A 25,767-nucleotide genomic window follows, 5' to 3' on the forward strand; every position below is an offset into this window, starting at 1 on the left:
AGACAAGCAAAGACATATACAGGATGCTCAAAGATGTTCAGAACCACTGCGTGGAAGAGATCCCTCCGTTTCTATTCTGATCTTCTTTTTGATTTTTTCTACATGTTCCCTCTTGACTGTCTCATTAATTCCTGTGATTTTGACCATCTCACATCCCTTTCCTTGTTCAAAAGTCTTCTTGTGCTTTTCTGGAAGCCCAGCCTCATAATCAACAAATTACCTACATTCTCAATCTTTTTCTGAACATTCCCAAACCTGGCCTTTGCTAAACCACTACACCCCATCAGTCTCAAGCCCAAGTCCTTCCAACTTAGAAAACAACAACAAGCTTTGATATGCTCCTCTCCCATTAGTTTCCTATTTTTTTTTTCTGTAACCAATTACCTATGGCTGAAAGCAACACAAAATTATTACTTTACAATTCTGGAGGTCCGAAATTCAGATAGCCTTACAGGTCCGAAATTCAGATAGCCTTACCAAGGTGTTGCCAGGACTGGTGGCTTCTCCAAGGGAGAATGTTTCTTGTCTCTTGCGTCTTCTAAACGTGGCCTCCCTTAGTCTGTGACAGGAGTACTCTGATCTCTGCTTTCATCATCAACATCTCCACTCAGATCTGTCTCCTTTCCTCTTATAAGGATCGCTGTGATTACACCCACGGCCAGTTAGGGATAATCTCCCCATTGTGACATCCTTGATTTAATCACATCTGTAAAGTCCCTTTTGCCCTGTAAGGTAACACAGGTTCTGGGGTTTGGAATGTGAACGTCTTGGAGAGGGGGGGCATTATTCAAACTACCACACATACTCCATTTCTCTCATCCTTGAATTCTTAACCCTCTGCACTAACCCTCTGCACTCTGTCCTTCCATATCTCTTATTTCATTTCGAATCTCATTGATTTCTAATCCTGAGGCTGACTCTCGATTCCTTTCTTTCTCTTGCCACTATCTTTAATAAAGGAAGTAAAATAAGCAAATCCCGTTCATTTCATCTCCAAGATCTTGGTTAGTGGTTCACATAGCAACCCAGTGATAGCGCCCTTGAAGTCTCACTTGGATGATGGCAAAGCCTCCTTACTGGTCTTCTGCATTCACTTTTGCCCTATTCTAATCTAGACTCTATATTATACACAGAATTATAGTTTTAAAATGCAAACCTGATTAAGTCACTCTCTTTTAAAAAAAATTTCAATGGCACGGCATATCTGAATTCACCAATAATAAATCAATTCTTCATATTCATTTGTGCACTGTGAATGTCCTTGAAACACGGAGAGCAGGCATTTCCCTAGCTGACCCACCCACACGCATTCTTGCAAAGGCGAAAAGTCGTGCAAGAGTGTATGCTGACCAAGCTGCGACAAACCCCTGCCTTTGTCTGGAACCGCCCGCAGGTCCTCACACGTAAAATACAAGAGGGAGCTGAATCAGACTTTGATCTTGCACCTGGGTCCCTAAGGTAGCGAAACTCATCAAAAATAATGCGGAGTAAACAAGACCTCACCCAATAAGGGGAAGCTGTGGTCAAAAGCATTTTGTCCCGGAACCCCTCTGCCTTCCCCAGACTCTGGACGCGGAGCCCAACAATTGATGTCTCTCCGCGGCACTTTTCTTCATTTCCTTGGAGAACTCATCTGCTTTCTAGATCTGCCTGGGGAGAATGGGGGCCTCTTTTCCAAGAAGCCCAGAGCCTGTGGAGCCCCCAGCGCCTGATCTCGCTGTCCCCTGCGGAGGAGCCCTGCTGGCTGTCCTGATGCTGCTGGCTCTGCCGGCTGCCTGGGGTGAGACGCTGGTGGGCGTGGGGAGGCGCCGCGGGGACCGGGGAGGGGGCGAGGTAGCCCCGCGGCTGCAGGAATAGGGCCTGGCTGTTCTGGACTCGAGGTCCAAGGCGTGGCTGTAAGTGCACTTAGCGCAGGTGGGTCTGGGATCCCTCTGTGCACCCGAGCCCCTCCTGGCCTTTGGAGTGGAGATCCCACTCGCAGGGGGCTCTGTGGCACCCAGAGCAGAGGAGGGCCGGGAATGCTCAACCCGTGCTGCCTGAAATTCCTTGCCTTTGTGTATTCAGAGCCTGGACTGGCAATAGTAGACTGTGGCGCTGATCCTAGTGGTTCTAGTCCTCGAAACTTGAACTGTGAGGAAAGTTAATACTCCAGTCCGGAGTCCGTTCCCTCATATGTAAATGGGGATATTGATATCTTGGTGTTGCTACCCAAATGGCACGAAGTGTCGGGTGTCTATCACAGTGTCTATCACTTAAATTCATTTCTATCCGCCAACCCACTCCCTCTGCACTTGGCTCCCAAGGGCGTTTAAGCTAACGGTGCTAGGAGTACAGTTATCACCCGAAAACTGCCCTGCATTGAACTCTATTTACATCCTCACCCCCAAATCAGCATCAATAGCAACACGCACTTAATTGAGCACCTAATTTAAGATCCTCCTATGCCAGGCGCCTGAGGCTAGAGTAGCAAGTGAGCTCCAGATCGCACAGTGTAACTACTTGAAGGTGGAAGGACAGCAGAGAGGTTTACATGTGCCATTTTAGTGATGTGTAGGCACAAAATAAAGCCTATTTTAACTATCATAGAGATTCTGAGGCCCCATCTTCCTTTCCTTCCTCTTAACTCTAAGTAGGTAAACATCTTCAATAGTAACTCTTCTCCTACTATTTATGTCCTCCCCAGAAGTCTTCCTGGTTGCTTTGACTCACTGGCCAGAGTTGAAGTGACAATCTTGTCTATTTTTGTCCAGCCTCCTCCTGACAACTCAGGGTCTGCTCTTCTCCACCCACTAGATATTTTGCTTTCATTATTTGATTGTTTCTTGACTTCTGACTGCAACCACAACAACAACAAAACAAGTTTCCACAAAGGATGTTGTTGATATTTTATCTCCCTGGACATCAGAAGGTAACTTTTCAGATGAACAGTTGTGATAAAACTTGAAATTGTGTTTTTAATAGTATGCCAAGTTAAATAAGGAATGTGCTGTCAATGCTTAGAAATTTTTGTGGTCTTGGAATCTGTCTGCCCCCTTCTTACTGGAATGTTATTATAGTTTGCTCGTGTTTATTAAGTTACCATTAAAACAATGCTGGACACTATTAATTGCAAAGAAAATATTTATTGAGGTTATCACAATAACCTCCAAAGGTGGCACCCTAAATTAAAGTATCTAATAATTTGATTGCCAAAGTAATTTACATAGCATTTCGGAATTTAAAAGAAGTATAAGAAAAAGTTCTGCCTCTAAGGTGTATGCCTATAGAAGTTGGTCTGCTTTTTCCAGGTTCTGCTAATTCTTAGCCAGGGACCTTGAGCCCAACACATAATTAACAACCGTAACCTCAATGTCCATGTGTATAAAAGGGGCATAATTGACATCAGGCTGAGAAGGTCATGGTGAAAATCAGATGAAACAGTACATGTGACAGTGTTCTGTAACCCCCTCATGCAGAACTGAAAGTCCATGACTAAGAAGTCACACAAGAGAGCCTAAAAAGTACAGGATAATTAACAAAGGAGCGTTCTGGATTCCAATGTCAGAAAAGATTGAGAAGCAGCAATTTGGCTTTAGCAGTACTTGAAGAACAAATCTAACAACAGGTTGTACAAGATGATTCCTGGGGATATGTATTTTTATATAAAAATAGCAGAGGTGTTTGGATTATTTTATTATTATAGGGTACTCATGATATTAATTTTAGTCAAAACAGACTTCAAACCAAGGAAAATGATGAGGGATAAAGGAATGATAAAAGGATCAGTTCTCCAAGAAGACATAACAATCTTTACAACGTGCGTGCCTAACAACAGTGTCCAAATACATAAGACAAAACCTGACAGCACTGTGAGCAGGAACAGGTGAACCCACTATTATGGCTGGAGACTTCACGCACTATATCTGAAATGGGCAGCTGTAGCAGGCAGAAAATCGATAAGGACATAATTGAATTCCACAGCATGCAGTCAACGCATGCAGTTGGCAATTATGGACCACTTCATCCCATGACAGCACAACGCACATTCTTCTCAAGTTCACATGGACCATTCATGGAGATAAACCACATTCAGGACCACAAAAGTAACAAGGTAGTTATGAGGACTGTGGTTAATATAGGGCGGGCTCTGGCGCCCTCTTCTGGTCTTCCTCTTGAGTCTTGTTCTGCTATCCCTGCTAAGTTTAGATGCCAATTTGCCTTCTGTGCTTTGTGATTTCTTATGCTTAGATGAGTGGATTTATGGTTTATATTATCAAATTTTTCTAAAATAGACTTCTCATTTTTACAAGTAATTTTTTAAAATATCTTGCACAGAAATACCAGGTAAAGATAATCCTAACAAGACCAACTACAGCAAATAAAATGGCAGAGAAAACAGTCTCCTTTCCCATCCTCAAACAGACACATATACACAGGGTTTTTGAGAATGGAATTAAGAACAAGAGATACCATCTGCCTAATTACAATGAACAAATATCAATAAAACCAAAAAATTCAGAAAGTATCATGAAGACTAGTTGAAAAGTAGCTTTGCATGCACTGTTAACAGAAATGAACTGTGATGATATTTTGCCCTTAAGGTGTATTTAATGGTTATACTCACTCATCATGATTAACAAAGCTTTTAAAATATATATTTCATCAGTATCACATTTCTTCAAAGTTTTATAGATAATTCATATAATGTATACTTTGTAAATTTGGGTTTTTTTTAAAGTGCGTGCTATTTTTTTTTTTTTAACTTGTAGTTGCTCCAACAAAACCTTTGTAGTGTCCTTCATTAAATAGTGGGATATGCAGAACAGGATCAAAGTGTACTCCAGATTGACAGCTTATATTGGAGTAAAGACACAGAAGTGACAATGAGTTAATTGTGCTTATAGCACAGGATGAGTCAACCTGCCTTGAATGGAAGTTTTGAATCAAGAATATTTGAAAGTGGGTTGTGTCATCCAGAACAAAAACAAAATGAGATACCAATATACACCCATGAGAATGACTAAAATTAAGAAGACTGTACCAACTATTGGCATTAAGTGAAATAAGTGAATTATTAGCCATTGTTCATTGGCAGATAAAAGAGCACAGCCACTTTGGAAATACTTAAAAAGTTAGGCACACACCTGTCACGTGACTTGGCATTTTCCTTCTAGATTTTTACCTAAGGGAAATGAAAGTTATGTCCAAACAAAGACTTATACATGGATTTTCATAGCGATTTTACTTGTAATCACCAATTATTGGAAACAATTAAAATGTCTTTCAGCAAAGTGAGTGGATAAACTAAATTGTTATATTCAGTTATATAATGGAACATTTCTCAGCAAGAAAAAGAAATAATGTTTATACATGCAGCAACCTGGATGAATCTCAAGATGTGAAAGCTGGACCAAAGCAAAATAAAATCTGAGTAATGCATATGTATGTAGTCCTATAAAATCAAACAAATCTGTAGTTTAAGGAAGCAGGTCAGAATTTACCTAGAGAAAGAGGTGGAGGGTGAGTTGCCAAGGTGCACACCTGTAAACCCAGTGACTCAGGAGGCTGAATCCAGAGGATCACAAGTTGAAGGCCAGCCCTCATCAACTTAGCAAAATCCTGTCTCAAACTAAAAAATAAAAAGGACTAAGGATCTAGCTCAGTGATAAAGTGTCTTTGGGTTCTATCTCCCCCCAAAAAAAGGAAAAGCAAAAGAGAGAAAGAAGGAGGTGGAGAGATGGATGAATTATCAAGGGACATGAGGGAACTCTGCAGGGTGGGGAATGAGGTAGAAATATTTGTTCTCTTGATTTTGGTGATAATTTATTGATGCATCCGTATGTCAAGTCATCAAATTGATGAGTACACTTACAAATGTTGAAAGGTATAAAATTTAAATTATGGCAGGTCTTGAGTTTAGGCAATGCATATTAATATATTTAATATAGGAAGTAGCCATAATTTGAGGTATTAATAATAAAGAAATGGAAACTAGATCAAGCTGTCTCTGCTGAAGACACATAAATAGGGCTATTATGAAAGTTTTTATTTTGAGGAGCAGAAGGATACCAAGGATTAAGCTTAGGGGTACTCCACCACTGAGCCACATCCCTACTCCTATTTTGTATTTTATTTAGAGACAGGGTCTCACTGAGTTACTTAGTGCCTTGATTTTGTTGAGGCTGGCTTTGAACTCGAGATCCTCCTGCTTCAGCCTTCCAAGCTACTGGGATTACAGGTATGGTCCACCGCACCCGGCCAGTTTCCATTTTTATTATCACATATGGTATTCACATGTGCAACTCAGGTAAAACGTTTAGGTAATTAAAGAAAAAGAATATCTTTCCAAGAAAAATCCATTCGGTTTGCTATGCTGCATCAGAACTCGTTCTAGCCACTCCCTGGGGGCTTTTCTTTGACCTTCAACTTCACTCACCCACACTTTTGGCACCAGCAGCTGCCCTTGGAATTTCTTCCCTTGTCCAGCATCAGTGGATGAGACCAAGATCAACATTAGTTCCATCCTGCATGTAACTAGAGAAAAGGTGAAGACTTCATATGTGAAATCACAGAGACTGGTTTTCACTCAGTGGTTTTTTAACTGTTTCTCACAGTGGTTTTTCTCAGGAACTGCTTTGCACTTGGTGGTTTTTGATTTTTTTAACTGTTTTTCACAATGATTCTGAAAGTGCTGTTATCTATCAAATCATCTGTGAAGCTTTTACCAATCTAAACTTCAGCGTTCTAACCTTTACCCAGTGGATCAGAGCTTCCAAGGTATTGTCTGCACTCTTGATGGTATTTTAAGTTTTATAGGTAATTCATTGTTTATTAGTTCATGGCGACAAATATGCACTGAGTGCTTGTAATGGGGTGATGAGCACAAGAATGAGACACTCAGAGGAATAAAAGGCATATGGTCTCTTACCTTCCTGTTATCCATCTCTAAAGTCCATGAACACAACTAAACACTTTTAAAATTGCATCAATTTTAAAAGCACAATAAAGTATTATTGATATAATGGGCCACATAAAGAGTCTGAGTAGAAAATTATGGAGTGGAGTAGAAAGAGTAGTTTAGATTTCAGATTTCTGAGAGGATCAGGGAAGGCTGTGATAAGGAAGTGTCACTTTTGCAGAGACCTGGAGGAAGAGCGGAAGTTAGAGTGAAAAGCTTCTCACAGGGAAGGACCCTCATAGACAGGGGAAAAAGTAGTTTCAGGAAACCAAGAGAAAGGGCTACAGCTCAGTAAGAGGATAGAAAGGTGTAAGATGAAGCAAGAAACAGACAAAGGCACCTTTGTTGAATCGTTGCTGGTTTAATTCAGAAAATGTGTTGGCTGCAGGAATAGGGCCTGGCTGTTCTGACTCCAAGGTCCAAGGCGTGGCTGTAAGTGCACTTAGCGCAGGTGGGTCTGGGTCCTGCAGGAGGTGAGGTGAGGTGCAGACAGTGTATCCTAGGCAGGCGTTTAACCACTGAGCCACATCCCCAGCCCTCTTTATTTATACTTTATTTTGAGACGGGGTCTTGCTAAGTTGCTCAGGGACTCACTAAGTTGCTGAGACTGGCCTTGAACTTTCGATCCTCCTGGCTCAGCCTCTGGAGCCCGCTGGGATTATAGGCATGCACCACTGCACCCAGTGAAAATAAACTCTTGGAAACAAAACATGTCCACCTTAGCAGGAAAAAATCCATTATCATTCTCCCTTTTCTATGAATAATAATGTTTATCAAGGGCCTTTTTAGTAGCCTTTTTAGTGACACCACTAAATGCACAGTATAAACTATCATTGATCCTCTCAGGTAAATATTACCATCCCTTTTAAGAAGATCAAGTTGAGGTCCTAAAAATCCAACAACTTGTCTAAGACCTCAGAGCTAGAGAGGAGGACACACTGGGTTCAAAGCCAGGCCTCTGTGAATATGAAGTTTTTTTCTTTTGCTTTTTAAATTGTTGTTCTATTTATTTGTACAAAGCATTAGGATTCATTTTAACATCATTATAAAAGCATACAATATAATTTGCTCTAATTCAGTCCCCAGTAGTTCTCTTTTCCCTCCTTTTCTCCCTTTTCCTGTTATCTCTACTATACTGATCTTTCTGCCACTTACTTTTAGTTTTTGTTTTTTTTTTTTTAGTTACTTCCTTGTTGACATACATAATGGTGAGACTCACTGTGGTATATTCATCAGTGTGCTTAGGAAAGTTAGATCAGATTCACTCCATTATTCTTCCCTTACCCCATCTTTCTTCCTTACCCCTTAAACCCTTTTCTTCTACTCCACTGATCTTTCTTCTATTTGGATGGAATCCCACACACACACCTCCCTCTTTTTAAATTTTTTTCTTTTTTCCTTATTTTGGATTAGTTTCCACATATCAGCTTTCTAGGTCTGGCTTATTTCACTTCACATGATAGTCTTCAGTTCCATCCATTTACTTAAAAAAAAAAAAAAAAAAAAAAAAAAAAAAAAGCCATAATTTTCATCTGTTGAAGAGCACCTAGGTTAATTTCATAGCTTGGTTATTGTGACTTGTGCTGCTCTAAATATTTGTATGGCTGCATCCCTATAGTACACTAATTTTAGATCTTTAGGGTATACAGCATGAAGTGGGGTAGGATCGTATGGTGGTTCCATTCCTAGTTTTTTGAGGAATCTCCATTCTGCTTTCCAGAGTGATTGCACTAATTTGCACTTCCACCAACAATATATCAGTGTACCTTCTTCCCCACATCCTCACCAACACTTGCTATTATTTGTATTCTTGATAATTGCCATTAACTGAAGTGAGATGAAATCTCAATGTAGTTTTGATTTGGGATGTGAAATTTTTAACACTCTATCCTTTGCATTCGTTTCCTATTGGTATTATAACAAAAGACCACAAACTTCATGGCATAAAACAACAGAAATTTTCCATCTTTGCAAACCTACAATTCTGGATGCTGCAGCAAACTCACAGGGGCCCTTTGGAAGATTTTAAATTTTCAATGGCAACAGCAGTTCTTGACATCTCTTGGACACTGTGTAAACCCAAAACTCCTATCCAAGAGTAGCTCCTGGTTTCAACATAGATCATACTAGGTTCCTCTTGATGATGTCAGATCTTCATAAAGCTTGGTTTTTAGAAATTGTTGTAATAAAGAATAAGTGCCCCTTGAAAATCCATGTGGAATGGGAAATAAAGTCACATTTCCAATCTGATTCCAAAGTTTGAGAAGTTGTGCTGGGCCCAACATCCCATTATTAAATAATGGTGATGGACCTGACACTTAAGTTGTTTGAACATACTTATGTACTAAATAGTACTATATGTTTTTTTTTTTAAATTAGGAATGCTATGAAAAAAATTACTGAGACTCTGAGGGTTCTGAAGACTAAGTCTGAGAACCTCTGACATAATGAATTAACAGTAAAAACTACACTATCTGAACAAAAGAGAGAGAATACATGTTTGGATACAGAATGAATGTATATAAAAGGATGGAAAACATAGCATTGTAAATGCAAACCCAAATAAGGCTCAATTAGCAAATGTGGCAGTATGAGAATCTTGTCTTTAAATTATCATTATGTGTTTGCATTTAAAATATTTATTAATATACAAGGGATTAAATTTACCATTTTGTTATTTCTTTTTAAATTCATCTCACCAATAAAGTAGACCAAGTAGAATTGGAAGAAAGATTTATTAGTAGAAATAGGGTTATTTTATTATGATGAAGGGTTGATCTTCCACAAAATACAGCAATTCAATTTTTATGACCTAATAACATAACCTTAAAATATATAAAATAAAAGATGGATAAAATTAGAAGGAGAAATAAACAAATGTATAATAAGTTGGATTTTTTTAATTTTTTTTTTAATTTTTCTTTTACTGGAGATTGAACCCAGGGGTACTTACTTAACCACTAAGCCACATCCCCAGTCCTGTTTTTGAATTTTATTTAGAGATAGGGTTTGGCCGAGTTGCTTAGGGATTTATTAAATTGCTTCAGCTGGCTTTGAACTTAGGATCCTCCTGCCTCAGCCTCCCAAGCCACTGGTATTACAGGCAAGTTGGAATATTTTAACACAACTCTTTTAGCATTTGATAGAATAAGAAAATCCTCCCAAATCAAGAAGTGTCTCAAAAACTTGAATAATTATGATTAACAGATCAGGCCTTACTGACATGCCCAAATTCCTGGGCCATTACTGTGGTACACATTTTTTACAAGTTCATGTACTACAGTTGCTTCAGCTGACCACGTGCTGAATCATAAAACAAGACTCAATTTCAAGAATAGCTAATAAATACATGACTTTAAAAATTCCTCAAATGTTCATAAATTATGCAAAACACAAATAAACCTTGACTCAATGAAGAAATCACAACGGCGATTATCCAATATTTTGAACTGAAAAAAAAAAGCAACACATTAAGATTTGTACAATATAGTCAATCTACACCTAAAAAAATTAATAGTCTAAAATGCTAATTTTAGAAACTCTTATAAACTGAAAATGTTTAAACTCTCAGTAACCATTTCAAGAAATGACTTTGAAAAAATAACAGCAAATAAACCCAAAGTAAAAATTAAAGTAAGAGCAGAATCAATAACACCAAAGTTATTTCTTTGAAGATTAATACAAATGTCCTCCGGCTTCAATCGACCCTTCAAAATTCAAATTAATTAGTGGAATTGTGGGAGGAAAAGAAATTTTAAAAAGAAAGAAGATTTCCAAAGCTAAAGTAAAAGGATAATATTTTTCCAACAGATATTTCTTCTTGATTATTTGTTGTTTGATTCTAAATGACATTTTTATTGCCATGACTTAATCTGGTAGGCCTTAGGGGAGATAGTTAAGCCTAGTATTTAATTCAGAACATACATCAGAAGACATATGCTTTCACAGAGTAGAATGAAGGGGACATAACTTTCCTATGTACATATATGAGTACGCGACCAGGGTAGCTCCACAGCATATACAACCACAAGAATGGGATCCTAATTAGAAAAAGTTATACTCCATGTATGTCTAACATGTCGATATTCACTCTACCATTATGTATATCTAAAAAGAACAAATTAAAAAAAGAAAATATATGCTTTCACAAAGTGAAGTACAGCTTTAGTAGTTGAGTTTTGTCTATTTTCCCTTTGGTAACCGACTTTCAACATTGTTAACTCCTACTGAGGGCAAGAGAAGGGTCTTCTATGCCCACTGGATCTGGGGGTGCCACCAAGAGCGAGAATGATTGGTGAAAAGCATGAAGCATCCCGTTACAGAATTAGAAAGATAAGGGAGTTGGGCTGGATGAAACCCAAGCTCAGGCACTTTCTGATTGACTAAAACTTGAAGCTAGGAATTGGATTTCTTTTTCTATGAGAGACTTTTTTAGTGGGTGGATACTGATAAAGTATTTTAAAATCTCCTTTCGAAGATTCCTACTAAAAGAATGGATCTCTTGCCGTTATAAAAGTGTTCTTTTTCTTCTTCGATCACATCTATAAAGTATATGGAGAGAAAGAGGAAATGGAGTAGAAGTTCCTCATTAACTTGGATGTTGCCGTGGTCTTGAACTCCATCCAGGTCAATGCAAGGCCCCAGAGTGGTTTCCATTTGCCAAGCCTGAAAGTCCAACTGATGAATCTGTGTTTCCCATCGGGACTCCTTTGAAGTATGAATGTCGCCCTGGTTATATCAAGAGACGGTTTAATATCATTTGCCAAGAAAACTCAGTCTGGACAAACGCTGAAGACAAGTGTAAACGTGAGTAACTTGAATGGACATTTCTTTGGGTCAGTCAAACATTTGTAAGGTCTGATTCAATCTGTTCAAATCTTGAAACTAAGACGCATATGACTTCATAACTTTGCCCAAGGTACAGTACATGTAAGTTATTCTTGTAGAGTATGTCTCCTGGCTCCTTTGAGTTCTTGGCACCTCTATTATAAGTTCATTTCATGAAAAGTGATCATCTCAAGGCAGGAGGGAGGGAAACATTCCTATTCACCAGGGGTGTCCTGCTTTCATAACCACAGCTAAGTAGTAATTGATTCTGAAGGAAAGAATAACTAGGAGATGAGAAGATCCCAGGCTCTGAGGCCTGTATTACTCTGGCTGAATTACAGAGTTGGAATACTTTGATATTAAATGAAGTACACATGTCTCTGAGAGCCACAGTGTAGGGATAAGAAAGAATTGAAGGGGGGTCCTTTTCAAAATGATGCTTACCTGGTGGCTGAGCCTAAGGTAACCTGGTGAGTTTCCTCAAAGTGGCAAAATCTATAGAGTCATCATAATTACATAGGCTCTACAGTCAGCTATAGTCAGGTCGGGACTTATTTTTTAATGTTATGGGTGCTTTAGACTTATGCATCATGTGGGGTTCCTTGTGACATATCCATATATGCACATAACATCATTCATTCCCTAGTACCTCCCTTTCCTTCCCCATCTCCCTTCCCCTGCTTCCCCATTCTCTGTTCTTTTGGTCTTTTTATTTATTAACATGTGCATATTTCTTCATTGGTGGCATTGTGATTATAACTAAAAGTGGTGGGTTAGATCCACCAAGGATCATTGTCACTAACTATTCCACTGCTTAATAATTATTCAGAAGAACCAAAGTCAGCACACCACAGGGACACATGCATTCCACATGCATATCCCAGTGCAGTTCACAAGATCCAAGTTATGGATCAGCATTGCTGTCCATCAATAGATGAATGAAAAAAGAAAATAAGGTGGGGAGACACAATGGAGTTCTATTCAACCATAAAGAAGAATAAAATTATATCACTTGTGGGTACATGGGTGGAACTGGAGAAAATCATGCTAAGTGAAATAAGCCAGACTCAGAAAGTCAAGGTTCAAATACTTTCCTTCATATGCAAAGCTAGAGAGAAAAAGAGTAATAATAAAAAGGGAGTATCTCAGGAAAATGATATGGAGATCAAGGAAGGACAAGGGAAGGGCAAGAGGAAGAACTGTAGAATAAAATCCATCAAGTTAAGCTATATGCATGTGTAGATATACCATAGGTTGGAACTTTATATGCTAAAAAAAAAGGTTCAGATTACTTAACCTGGCTCTAAAATTCTGTTTTCTTCCCATAGGTAAAACATGTAAAAATCCTTCAGATCCTTTGAATGGCATGGTGCATGTAGAGTCAGACACACAATTTGGATCCAGAATTACTTATACTTGTAATACAGGGTGAGTTGAGAGCAATATTTCTTAGTTCAAGAGTTCACAAAAAGCAAAACCACCTTCAGGTCACATCTCAGAAAGAGCAACTTTTTGGTCTTAAAAGACTTGGACATATGTATTCATCTCCTGATTCAAATAAACAAAAGTATGACAGAATTAAGGAGAAATGTGTATCCTGGCTGGAAACCAGGACAGTACATATGTTGGACAGCTTTCCATGACTGTGATAAATTAGGAGATAATCAACTTAAAAGAAGGAAAGGTTTATTTTGACTCATGGTTTCAGCAGTCTCTATGCATGTTTAGTTGGCTCCATCCCTTTGGGCATGTGGTTAGTAACCCTAAACCAGAGTAGACATTATTGGAAGAAAGGGAGAGAAGAAATATGAATGGTAACAATGCTATTGGTTTGTTAGGGATGCCATAAAAAAGTGCCACAAAATGTTTGGCTTAAGAACAACCGAAATTTTTGGAATTCTGTTCTGGAGATTAGAATCCCAAATCAGATGTTAGCGGGACCGTGCTTCTTCTGAAGCCTCCAGAGGAGAAATCTTCCATGTCTCTTCCAGCTTCCAGGCCTTTCTGGGCATGGGCAGCATCACACCAGTTTCTAATGACCATACGTGCCCATCTTCCCTGTGTCTGTCTTCATGTGGAATTCTCCCCTCGGTGCATATTTATGTCTAATGTTCTCTCTTTTTAATAGAACACCAGTGTTGGATTAGGGCTCACTCTAAAGACTTTATCTTAACTCAGTTACATCTGCCAAGACCCTATTTCCTAATGAAGTCACATTCCCTAGGACTGAGGTTTCTATATCAGCATGTCATTTTGAGAACACAACCCAATCCATAAGAGCATCCCCTTTGAATACGTTGCCCATCAGTGGTCACCAAGCATGATCCTGTGGTTGGTCAGCTCGCTCTTAATGTTAGGCAAGTTAAGAATATGAGCTAAACTTGTGCTGCCACATGAGCACCAAAGAAAAAGTAGGTAATTGAGTTTCAAAATCTTTTTAAATGTTTGTTTTTTAAAGGACACTATCAAGAAAGTGAAAATATAACCTACAAATAATGAAAAATATTTGCAAATTGTAGATCTTATAAGATAATGTATCCATAATATATAAAGAGCTCTGACAACTCTACAATAAAAGATAAATATCTCAATTTTTAAAAAAAGCAAAAGATCATGGTGGCATTCTCCAATATATGTAAATAGACTGAAAAACATAAAGAGTAATTAATAAAACTTCTTATGGCCAGGCTTGATGGAGTATGCCTGTAATCCCAGCAACACGGAAGGTTGAGGCAGGAGGATTGTAAATTCGAGAAAAGCCTCAGCAACTTAGAGAGACCCTAAAAAATTTATTGAGACCCTATTTCTAAATAAAATATAAAAAGGACTGGAGATATGACATGGTGGTAAAGCACCTCTGAGTTCAATCCCTGGTACCAAGAAAAGAAGAAGAAGGAGAAAAGAAAGAGAAAGAGAGAGAGAGAGAGAGAGAGAGAGAGAGAGAGAGAGAGAGAGAGAGAGAGAGAGAGAAGAAAGAAAGAAAGAAAGAAAGAAAGAAAGAAAGAAAGAAAGAAAGAAAGAAAGAAAGAAAGAAAGAAAGATGGACTTGGGATGTAGCTCACTGGTAGAGCACTTTCTTAGCATACATAAGACCCTAGGTTTGATTGCTGGAACTGAAAGAAAAGAAAATCAACCATCTATATACCTCAAGAAACTAGAAAAATGAACAAAGTCAGCAGATATAAGGAAGAGCAGAAGAAATGAAACAGGGGCATACAAAACAGAAAAGAACAAAGAAACTAAGAATTGATTTTTAAAAGATAAACCAAAAAATATTATTGGACTAAGAAAAAAAATACCCAAATAAAATTTTAAATGAAATATAGAACATACTACTAATTTCACAAAACTACAACAGATCATATGAGACTACTCTTAATAAGTACATGCCAACAAATTGGAGAACCCAGAAAAAAAGTGGATAAATCCATTTTCTTATCAAAGCTGAATCATGAAGAAATAGAAAATGTGGACATACCAATAACAAGTATGGTGTTTGAATTAGTAATTAAAATTCCCAACCAATAAAAGCTCAGAATCTGATGGCTTTCCTGGTGAATTCTGCCAAACATTTAAAGAAGGGATTAACAACAGCACTTTTCAAATTTGTCCAAAAAATTGGAGATGACGGAAATTTTCAAACTCATTTTATGAGGCTAACATTACCTTAATACCAAACCCAGACAAGGACACTACTACTTAACAACAAGAAGAAATTACAGGTCACTTTCCCTGATGAATATCAATGCAAAAATTCTCTACAAAATACTAACAAACACAATTCAACAGGACATAAAAAGTATCATACTTCATGATCAAGCGGGATTTATCTCTGAAATGCAAGGATGATTTGACATGCATAAATCAACAAATGTGATATACCACATTAGCAGAATTAAGGGTTTGAATAATATGATCATTTCAGCAGATGCAGAAAAAGCATCAGACTAAATTTAGTATCTCCTCATAGCAAAAACCCTCAACAAATTAGGTATAGAAGAAGGCTACATATAGCCGAGCCCACAGCTAATATCATACTCTGTAGTGAAAAGCTGAACGGTTTTTTGGGGTTTTTTTCTAAGATCAGGAACACAAAGTTTGTCCAGTCTCACCACTTTTATTTAATATACTATAGCAAGAGCAATTAAAAGACATCCAAAATTGGAAAGAAAGAAGCAAAATTTTCTCTTTGTGCAGATTACACTTTTATATAGACAGAATCCTAAAGACTTCACTGAAAAACTATCAGAACTAATAAATTCAGTAAAGTTGCAGGGTACAAAGTCAACATACAAAAAAAGTAGCATTTCTGTACACTAACAATGAAATATCAAAAAAATGAAACCAAGGAAATCATGCCATTTACAAGAGCACCAAAAATACAATGAAATACTTACAAATAAATTTAATCAAGAGGGTGAAGGATCTGTACACTGAAAACTATAAACACTGATGAAAAATTTGAAGAAGACAAAAAATGTATGGAAAGGTATATTGTATTCATGGATTAGAGTAATTAATTTTGTTAAAATTTCCATACAAATTCAACTCAATGCCTCTCAAAATTCCAATGACATTTTCCCAAGTAACAGAAAAACAATCCTAATATTCATATGGAAATACAACGACAAACAAACAGAAAAACACAAATAGACAAACCAGTCTTACACACAAAAAATCAAAGCTGGGACTCCATAGCTGATTTCAAAATATACTACAAAGCCATAACCATCAAAACAGCATGAAAAGAGCCAATACCATGTGATCTTACGTGTAAAATGTAAAGGCATTGAACTTGCAATAGCAGAGCAGAGCAGGTTGCCAGGGCCTTGGAAGGAAAGAGAACAGGGAGAGGCTGATCGAAGGGTACAAAGTTTCAGTTTGGTTGAATAAATTATGGCAATCTGTCATACAGCATGGTGATTACAGTCAATAACAATGTATACTGGAAAACTCAAAAGAGAAAAGGTCTTAAATGTTCTCATAAAAAAACATGGTAGATATATGAGATTACAGAAATATTAACGAGCTTGATTTAATCACTTCTCAACGTAGAAATATATCAACATGTGTTATTTATTAAAAAAACGTACTATTTTTATTTGTAGAATAAAACAAAAATGTTGATGTTATGGTATTTAAAAAGAAAGAAAGGAAGGAAGAAATACAGTTATAGCATTAAAACTTTCAAGTTAAATAAATTTCTCTATTTCCTGAAAATGTCCTGAAGTTTCAAGATTGTAACCTCTGGGAAGGAGCAATTGAAGCAGATAGATTTCCTCTGTTTTTAATAAGTAACATTCCTTATTCTCTGCTTCTAGGTACCGACTCATTGGCGCCCCCAGTGCTCAATGCGTGATCTCAGACACTACTGTTGTTTGGGATGAAGAAGCACCTATTTGTGAAAGTGAGTTGAGATATTCCTTTCTATCACTTTTACAATTAGATTCCTCTGGAATTGTCATTTTTATTTACTGTGGTGCAGAATGGAGCCCAGGTCCCCCCACATGTTAGGTAAGTGCTTTTCTGCTGGACTACATTTGAGTCCTGCAAGGAATTATTAAAGTCTTCAACAACTGCCCTTTGTTCATTCTGTCCTAGAGAGGACTGAAGACACTGTAATGCTGTCAGATTCTCCTACGGGATTCTTGGCAACTTCTTCCTTAAATGATCCCTTAACCTGAGAAGTGCCTTTTCTAAATTGGGGTCTTCAAGGCATTAAAAAAACAAAAAACTTCTAATCATATTTTTTATTCAATTAATTTGTAATTATACTGGTTCACAGTCTCCAATATAGTAATCATTCTGCTTGGAAAATTAGTAGAGACCTTAAAATATTTGTTCTTCAAGGCTAGTGAAGCTACAGTGGACCCGCATTCTCATGGACTGAGGATTCAACAAAACTTCTTGAAATGCATGATGCCCTATACACCTCTAAGTGGGATTTATACTTATGATATAATAGATTTTTCTCAAGGAGTTCACTATAGACTTCTGATTACAGCATTCTTTATAATAAATGTTAAATTTAGTAAAAATGTTATAGTAACCCAAATGCATGGCATGTTTCAAATCATGGTTTAGAAATAATGTACTGCAAGGAAAATGATATGTTAAAAATGACTATAAAGAATTTCCTGAGAAACATAAAATAGCCATGCAGATACAGAATGAATATCCATACACTGGAGTGTTATACAACCATAAAAAATATACCTCTCACAGAGAAGCCCTTGATGTACAAAGATGTATATTTCATATGAAAAAGAATCAGAAGACAGACCACATGTATGGTAAGATCTCATTAAAAGATAAAAATATATACTTATATCTATATTTTTTAATTTATTCTCTAATAACTGAACTCCAAAAAAAAACAGCTTCAAGTCCCCCTAGAGAAAGCTAGAAAGAGACTTAATATTGAAGTTTTGGTTATGCATGTAGTAATGTGCATCTTGGAGCAGATCCAGTCTCCCATTCATTAGAACTGCTCTAGACTGTGAACTAACTCAAGTCTGGGGTTTGCTTAATGAACCATGACTCTCTCTTTTTTGCAGGGGTGGGTACTGGGACTGAACTCGGAGCGCTCGACCAATGAGCCACATCCCCAGCCCATTTTGTGTTTTAATTACAGACAGAGTCTCACTGAGCTGCTTAGCATCTCGCTTTTACTGAGGCTGGCTTTGAATTCACGATTCTCCTGCCTTAGCCTCCCCAGCCACTGGGATTGCTGGCGTGCATGCACTGCCACACCCAGCTACAACTCTCATTTGCAATGATTCAAGCCACACTTCTATTCACTAGACCCAGCTCTCTGTTTACACAGACCAAAAACATGCTGTGGTCAATTGGCCAGTGTTGGAGAACTCTGTAGTCCAATCAATTTGATTACTATTTAGGTGGAGAATATGATACATCTACTCAAATGGCTCAAAATAATCTGCATTTTCCTAATGACTTACAATGCTGAACATCTTTTCATATGCTTATGAAGTGCTTATTCAAACCTTGTGCCTACTATTGATTAGTTCATCTTTTTTTTTTTATTTTGTAGAAGCTCTTTGTGTATTCTCATATCTCCCAATAAATGTAACAGAAATTTTCTTTTAGATTATGGCTTTTCTTTTTACTTTCTTATTGATTTTTAATGATGGAAGTTCTACATTTCAATAGTGTTCAGTTTATGAATTTTTCTTTTCTAGTGACTGCCTTTTTCTGCTGTCCTCTAAAAACCTTTACCTGTTATAACGATATTTTCCCTTGTTATACTCTAGAAGCTTCGGTTTTTCATGTTTAAGTCTGGGATTCAGCTCAATTTTATTTTTATTTTTATATATGGATAATGTGTAGCATGGCCAAGATTTGGGGTTTTGTTTGTTTTTCCAAGTGGATCAGCCATTGACCTAATACCATTTCTTTTTTTTTCTTGTTATTGCTTTTTTTAAATTAGTTGCTCAAAACAATACAATGATCCTGACATATCATACATTTGATTCATATAGGGTATTCCTTGAATACTACAATGTCACATTATCATGATCATGAAGGTTCATTCTTAGCATGACCTCCTAGAATTTGGGCCTGCTAATTAAGCCCACTAATTAAGAACCCTTCATGAGCAACTTGCTTGGGTCACACCTTGGATCTCGGTAGATTTTGATCCACAGGTCTCCCCCTCTCATCATAAAAACTTATCTCTGTGTAACCTTGGGCTATACCATGTACCCCAAGGGCCTATAAGTAATAAAATCTTTATTTACAACTTGTGTCAATCTTAATCATTGAAAGGGTGCTCTACTTCTGTAAGATCCTAAATTAAAACTCTAAATACCCACATATGAGCTCTTTCTTGTGTGTTCCCTCATTATTGCACCCGCAGTCTGGCTGGGCACAATTCAGGAGACACTTGTGAAAAGAAACGAACTTTATTTTTAGAACACACACACCAAACCACACAGCTCCTCAGGAAAAACCTTCAGAGCCCAACTGCCACCACCGGCTTCCCACAAGCCTCTCAACCTCCCCCACTCCTCCTGCTCTTGAGGCTGATTGGCTGGGTTGCATGGGCAGAGCCCAAAAAAGTCCCCCAATGAATAGCTCCGTGGTCTGAAAGGGTGGGGAAACAGCCCAATGAGCATCACCGCAGAGGAGCCAATCAGTTGGCAGCTAGAAGTATGCTGGGGCCACTGTGAGCCAATCATCAGCTGGCAGCTGGAAATTTGCTGGCAGCTGGAAGTTTGCTGGGGCCCCTTTGGCTGTGGCTCTCAACACTATGTTAATTTTCCTTCAGTATGAAGAAATCCTTTTGGCATTTTTGTATTGTGAGTCTTCTAGTAATCGTTCTTTAAACGTTTTCCTAATTTTGTTTCCTTTGAAGATTATCATCTCTGTTTCCTTATGGTTGATTGTATTTGATATTTTTAAATTTCTACCATAATGTTATGTATCTGCATTTTTCCCCATAGCTTTATTGAGGTAAAATTGAAGTACAATAAAATGCACATATTTGAAGTATGCAATTTGATCAGTTTTGACATGCATGTCACTAATATAAAAAGCATTTCCATTTGTACTTGATTTTATAATATTCCTATGATGTGTCTAAGTAGGGATTGCTTTGAATTTGTATTTCTTGGGCTTGTGTGGCTTCTTGAATCTATTTTGATGATATCATTCATCAGTTTTGAAAAATTCTTACTCATTACTTCTTTAAATGTTGTGTGTGCTATTAGCTTTCCCCTCTGGCGTAAGACACCACGTACATGATGTTAGGCTGTATCCCTACAGGTCTCCTACTATTTTTTCTCTATTTTTCTATCTTTTCATCTCTTTGTGTTTTGTTCTGAGTATTTTTTTTTCTGGCTTAGTTTCCAGTTCACTGATTTTTCTTGAACTATGTCTAATGTGCTATCAATCTGATATATAAATGCTTAATTTCAGAAATTGTATTTTGCAATTTTTAAATTTTTATTTGGTTCTTTTAAAATTTTTCTTGTTCTTTTTAAACAGTTTTTAGCTCCTATCAAAAGTTTATTTTGTATGTTATATCCTTGAATAGGTAAACACAGTTATTTTAAATCTGTAAATGGAAATTCCAATGTCTATAGCCCTTTTGGATTAATTTCTAGCAACATTGATTTTGTTGGTTCTTATTCAGGTTATTTTATCTCTGCAAGTACCTGATTATATATTACTTCGTATCAGGAATTATATTTGGAAACTTGTCTGCAGAAGTATTTTCAAAATCTTCAATAATTTCAAGGTCTTAGATAATGTTATTTGTCAGCTTTCCACAACTATAATGAAATACCTGAGGTAATCTACTTATAAGTCAACAGATTTATTTTGATTCAGTTTTGAAGGTTCCAGTCCATGATGAGTAGAGCCATTGCTTTGGGCCTTTTAAGATGCAGCATATCAAGGCAGAGCTCGTAACACAACAAAACTGCATACATCATGAGCCAGTGAACTAAAAAGAGAGAGGATGATATTGAGGTGCCATAATCCCCTTCAAAGGCACACCCCTCAATGACCTAAGGACCTCACACTACACCCTGCCTCCCTGAGGTTCCACTGCAATGGACCCGCTCAGTATACCAAGCCGTTGACACTTGGTCCTTTAGGAGATATTAACCATATCCAAGACATGGTAATCACACTTTTTAAAAAAATTATTATTTTTTTTTATTTTTTTCCTCTGCCAGGCACCAGGGAACACTAGCAACCTGAGACCGCTTTTATTCAGTCTCAGGAACTATGATTTTTCTAGGCCACCTACAGTACTGGAAGAATAGTTGCAGTTTTTGAGAGCACAAGTTTACTTTCAATTAACTTCAATTCCTAAATGCTTAGTTCGTTGTCATCCCAGAACTGTAATGTTTGTCCCTTGATTTTGCAAGACTATCAAAAGTCTACTTGGCCTCTCAGTTGCCTCCTCCTGATTCACCTGCCTCTTCCCAAGGGAAAAGCAACCCAAATGCTCAGCTCATACCTAGATATTCAGCTCTGGGCCCATCAATGCTTTGCCATTTTGTTTGCCTCTGTGGCTTCACAGATATATATTTTTAATTTCCAGCATTTCTAACGTCTCTTCGGGGGGAGAGAAGAAGCATTGTTTGACTCAAATTATTGAGATGACCACTACAGAAGCAGAAACCTTCTTGAGAATTTCAATTTTTCATTTCAAGTGTTTTAGGGTATTAGTTGAAGTTATTTAGTTCTAGTTTATAGCAATACAATAGACTATGCATAACTTCTATATTTTATATGTACCTAGGGGCTTTAGTGAACAAATATATGATCACGTTTACATAGATATGATCTCAAACTTAGGCTTGATAAAGAGAATTGATAAGGTTTCTATCTTTTAGGTAGTGTGAAATGTTTGGAGTTACATTTAGAAGTATGTGTTTCTTGAAAGTTTGGTAGAACTTATCTGTCATTTTTTTTCTTTTATTCTTACAAGTTTCTTGGCCAATTGTAGCTTACTACATCTTTTTGAATGGATTTTGATAATTCATATCATTTAGATTTTCAAAATGTTTAACATACAGTAGTCTACAGCTTCATAAATACTCACATATGTTATAAATATGTTCATATTCTATTTCCTACTCTCATATATGAGTGTTTTCTCCTTTTATGCTTCTTCTTTTAGCACACGTTTTTATATTTTAAAAAAGCCATACTCAATTAACAACAAAAATAGAAATTAATGAAGCAAGTTGGAAATAGGAAAACTATGTAAACTCTAATATGATAAATAACTATTTAAAATGAAAAGAGGGTGGATTGTATTAATAAAACATGTGCATTTTACAGGACATACACAGAAAAGGTAGCACAGATGCTATTTTGCCCACCTAAAGTTAAACTGTGTAAGAACTCATTTACACATTAGCAAAGATAAAAAGCAGATAATGAATGTAAAAATAGTTAAGTTAGTGAGTCATTGCATTTTTTCTCACTCATTATTTAAATTCATTCTCATTTAGCTTGTTCTCCTTTTGCCCAGGAATTCCTTGTGAGCCACCTCCAGCCATTGCCAATGGAGATTTCTTTAGCTCTAACAGAGAATATTTCCTGTACGGAATGGTAGTAACCTATCGCTGCAACGGTGCAGACAGAGGGAGAAAGCTCTTTCACCTTGTGGGAGAGCCCTCCATATACTGCACCAGCCATGACAATCAAGTTGGTGTCTGGAGCAGCCCTCCCCCACAGTGCATCGTACCTAATAAATGCACCCCTCCACACGTTGAAAATGCAATAATGCTAACTGAAAACAGAAGCTTATTTTCCTTAAATGAAATGGTGGAGTTTGGATGTCAGCCTGGCTTTGTCATGAAAGGACCCACCCGTGTGCGGTGCCAGAATCTAAACAAATGGGAGCCAGAGTTACCAAGCTGCTCCAGGGGTGAGTCTGGCTGAGCTTGGGAGGGACCTCAAGGGCATGAGTTGTTGGTGGACTGGGAGATTAATGTGTGCTCTGGAGGAGGGATGTGTGGCTCATTTTCTTGGATAAGTAAATTTTCTTGGGAGGGAACATGAAATAAAAGTGTGTGTGTGTGTGTGTGTGTGTGTGTGTGTGTGTGTGTATGAGCGAGAGAGAGAGAGAGAGAGAGAGAGAGAAAGAGAGAGAGAGAGAGAGAGAGAGAGAGAGAACATGCACATATGTTCATATTGGGAAGCAAACCTCAGTCTGAGCAAGGAATATGATATTTCTTTGAGATTCTCCAACCACCACTCCCCCTTGGGTTTCTTACAAACAGAAATTCTCTACAGATATCACTACCCCACCTCCAGCCTCTAACCTCCAGCCTCTACTGATTTCACTTGAGTTTAATAATTGCTAAAATGTACCGAGTGATTCATCTGGCCAGGTGCCATATTACAGGCTATGTGTATATTTAGTACTTAAAGCCATGAGATAATTGCTATTCTTTCCAGGTTTTACAGAGACCACAGGTCTTAGAGAGGTTAGATAACTTTTCAAAGTCAAGCAAAATATGAGCTTGCAAACTGAAGACTTGAACCCAAGTCTGTCTGTCTGTCTCCAGAGCTTTGGCTCTGCCTGTCATCATCCATTAAGGAAATCAAAAACCACTTTGGATTCTTCAAAGGATGAGGGTTTTCATGGAGGAATTGAATTCTTAAGATGTTGGAAATTCAGGAAGAGCAAAGGAAAAAGAAAGCAGTGTTTCCAGAGATTGGGAAGTTGCTGTCACTCCAGGACTGGAGCACACATGCCCACACTCATTGTTGAATTGGGCAGCCCCTGCTGCTGCTGCAGGTGCCACCACTGCTCCCAGGATGCAGCTGATCTTACTGAAGCCAAGGTCATTGGCATTGCTGATACTAAGAGCTGTCAAAGCCACCACTACTGGAGCCACCCCTAGAAGTAGAATGGCTTGTCATCTTCCCGACTTTTAATTTGGTGCAAATGCTTCCAATTGGCAGAACAAACCACAGCCTAGCTAGCGTAGGATTGTGACTTTCAGGCAAGAAAAAGACAGTATAGAAATGTGAAGCCAGGTATGGTGTCTCGTGCCTATAATGCCAGCAGGAGGGTGAAGCAGAAGATCTCAAGTTCAAGGTCAAACTCAATGACTTAGTGAGGCCTTGGCAACTTAGTGAGACCCTGTCTCAAAATAAAAATTAAAAAGGGCTGGGGATGTGGCTCAGTGGTTAAGTGACCCTGGGTTCACTCCCCAGTACCAAAACAAACAACAAACAAACAAAAAAAGTGTAAAGTTTGGGGTCAAGCACAGTTTAACCAGCCCATCTCCTCAACATCACATCACAGTACATCTACTAGTCAGGGAAAACTAGGGTGATGAGCCTTGAAAATGGACATTACAACATCAGAATATTTGTAAAGTCCTTAAGAAAGTCATGTTTTCTAAGGCAGTCCTCCCACTGGAGAAAACTGAAGTTCACAGAGTGGAACCAATCCACTCAAAGCCAAATTGAAATAAGGTGGGGTTTCTTTTCTTTTTTACATTTTATAGCAGTGTTATCTAACTTCATTAAGACCCACATGCATCTGGATTCCCTGAGTTCAAATCAATTGTATGAAGAGACGGCCAGAGCTTAGTTACATCATCCTGGGGTGCAACATGCACTCTAGTTATGATGACTGTGGGTTCTTTAGAAGATTTTATTCAGTGCTCGTCCATCTTCTCACCAGAATGAAATGAGTGGCTAAGTAGCACCAGCTATGTAGTGTAGAAAGGAGATGCTCAGTCACATCAGGTGACCACTGAGAGAAGACTTGACATAAGAACAGAGGTGTGCAACCTGTTGCTGATGGGGAAATTTGTTAGATGGGACTTGGGCACAGGCTCTTTTATCACTAAAATGTGAAACTGCACAGGGGGGTGCCTTTCTAGAAAGGAAGTATGAAGATATAAGAACCCATCAATCCTAATAATGTTGTTCTGGATGAACAGAGATTGGAAGCACTCTACAAGGAACTGTGTGCCGTGCATGTAGCCTTAGGTGTATACTTCAAAGGTAGAACGGTGATCTGAGTGTCGGTTCTAGCTACAGTTCTGCAGTGTGTAAGTTTTTTGACTTTTGGTAAAACACCTCCCTACCATGTTGGGTGTTTGTGTGTGTGTGTGTGTGTGTGTGTGTGTGTGTTTTGCCATCAATAAATAAGGGTGTCAGTCCACCTTAGTTATGATTCTTGTAGCCAGTTCACCATCGAGGAAAAGTTCTTTCATACGATTAACAGCACTTTGGTTCTCTTTCCCCAGTGTGTCAGCCACCTCCAAAAATCCTGCACGGTGTGCATACTCTAAGCAATAAGGATCAGTTTTCCCCTGGGCAGGAAGTGTTGTACAGCTGTGAGCCTGGGTATGACCTCCTAGGAGCTGCTCTTCTGCGCTGCACACCTCAGGGAGACTGGAGTCCGGCTGCCCCCGTGTGTGCAGGTACCTAGATTGTTGTCTGGCTTGACATTTTTAGCTTGTGTCTTCAATCTCCACACACTACTATTATTT

General features: G+C 38.0%; 1 protein-coding gene across 8 annotated transcripts in view; it reads left to right on the forward strand.

Annotated features, from left to right (window-relative positions):
* Positions 1-1,309: 1,309 nt before the first annotated feature.
* The window catches only part of Cr1 (complement C3b/C4b receptor 1 (Knops blood group)), a 60,142-nt gene continuing 35,684 nt past the window's right edge, over positions 1,310-25,767 (forward strand). For all 8 annotated transcript variants that reach the window (XM_078022732.1, XM_078022730.1, XM_040278219.2 and 5 more), the window contains exons 1-6: positions 1,310-1,780; positions 11,564-11,743; positions 13,093-13,192; positions 17,086-17,171; positions 22,779-23,177; positions 25,522-25,698. In XM_078022732.1, coding sequence (XP_077878858.1) covers positions 1,660-1,780; positions 11,564-11,743; positions 13,093-13,192; positions 17,086-17,171; positions 22,779-23,177; positions 25,522-25,698 — 1,063 coding nt within the window. In that variant the 5' untranslated portion in view covers positions 1,310-1,659. The remainder of the gene's footprint in view (positions 1,781-11,563; positions 11,744-13,092; positions 13,193-17,085; positions 17,172-22,778; positions 23,178-25,521; positions 25,699-25,767) is intronic.

The sequence above is a fragment of the Ictidomys tridecemlineatus genome, chromosome 10, assembly GCF_052094955.1.
Source record: "Ictidomys tridecemlineatus isolate mIctTri1 chromosome 10, mIctTri1.hap1, whole genome shotgun sequence".
Classification (NCBI taxonomy): domain Eukaryota; kingdom Metazoa; phylum Chordata; class Mammalia; order Rodentia; family Sciuridae; genus Ictidomys; species Ictidomys tridecemlineatus.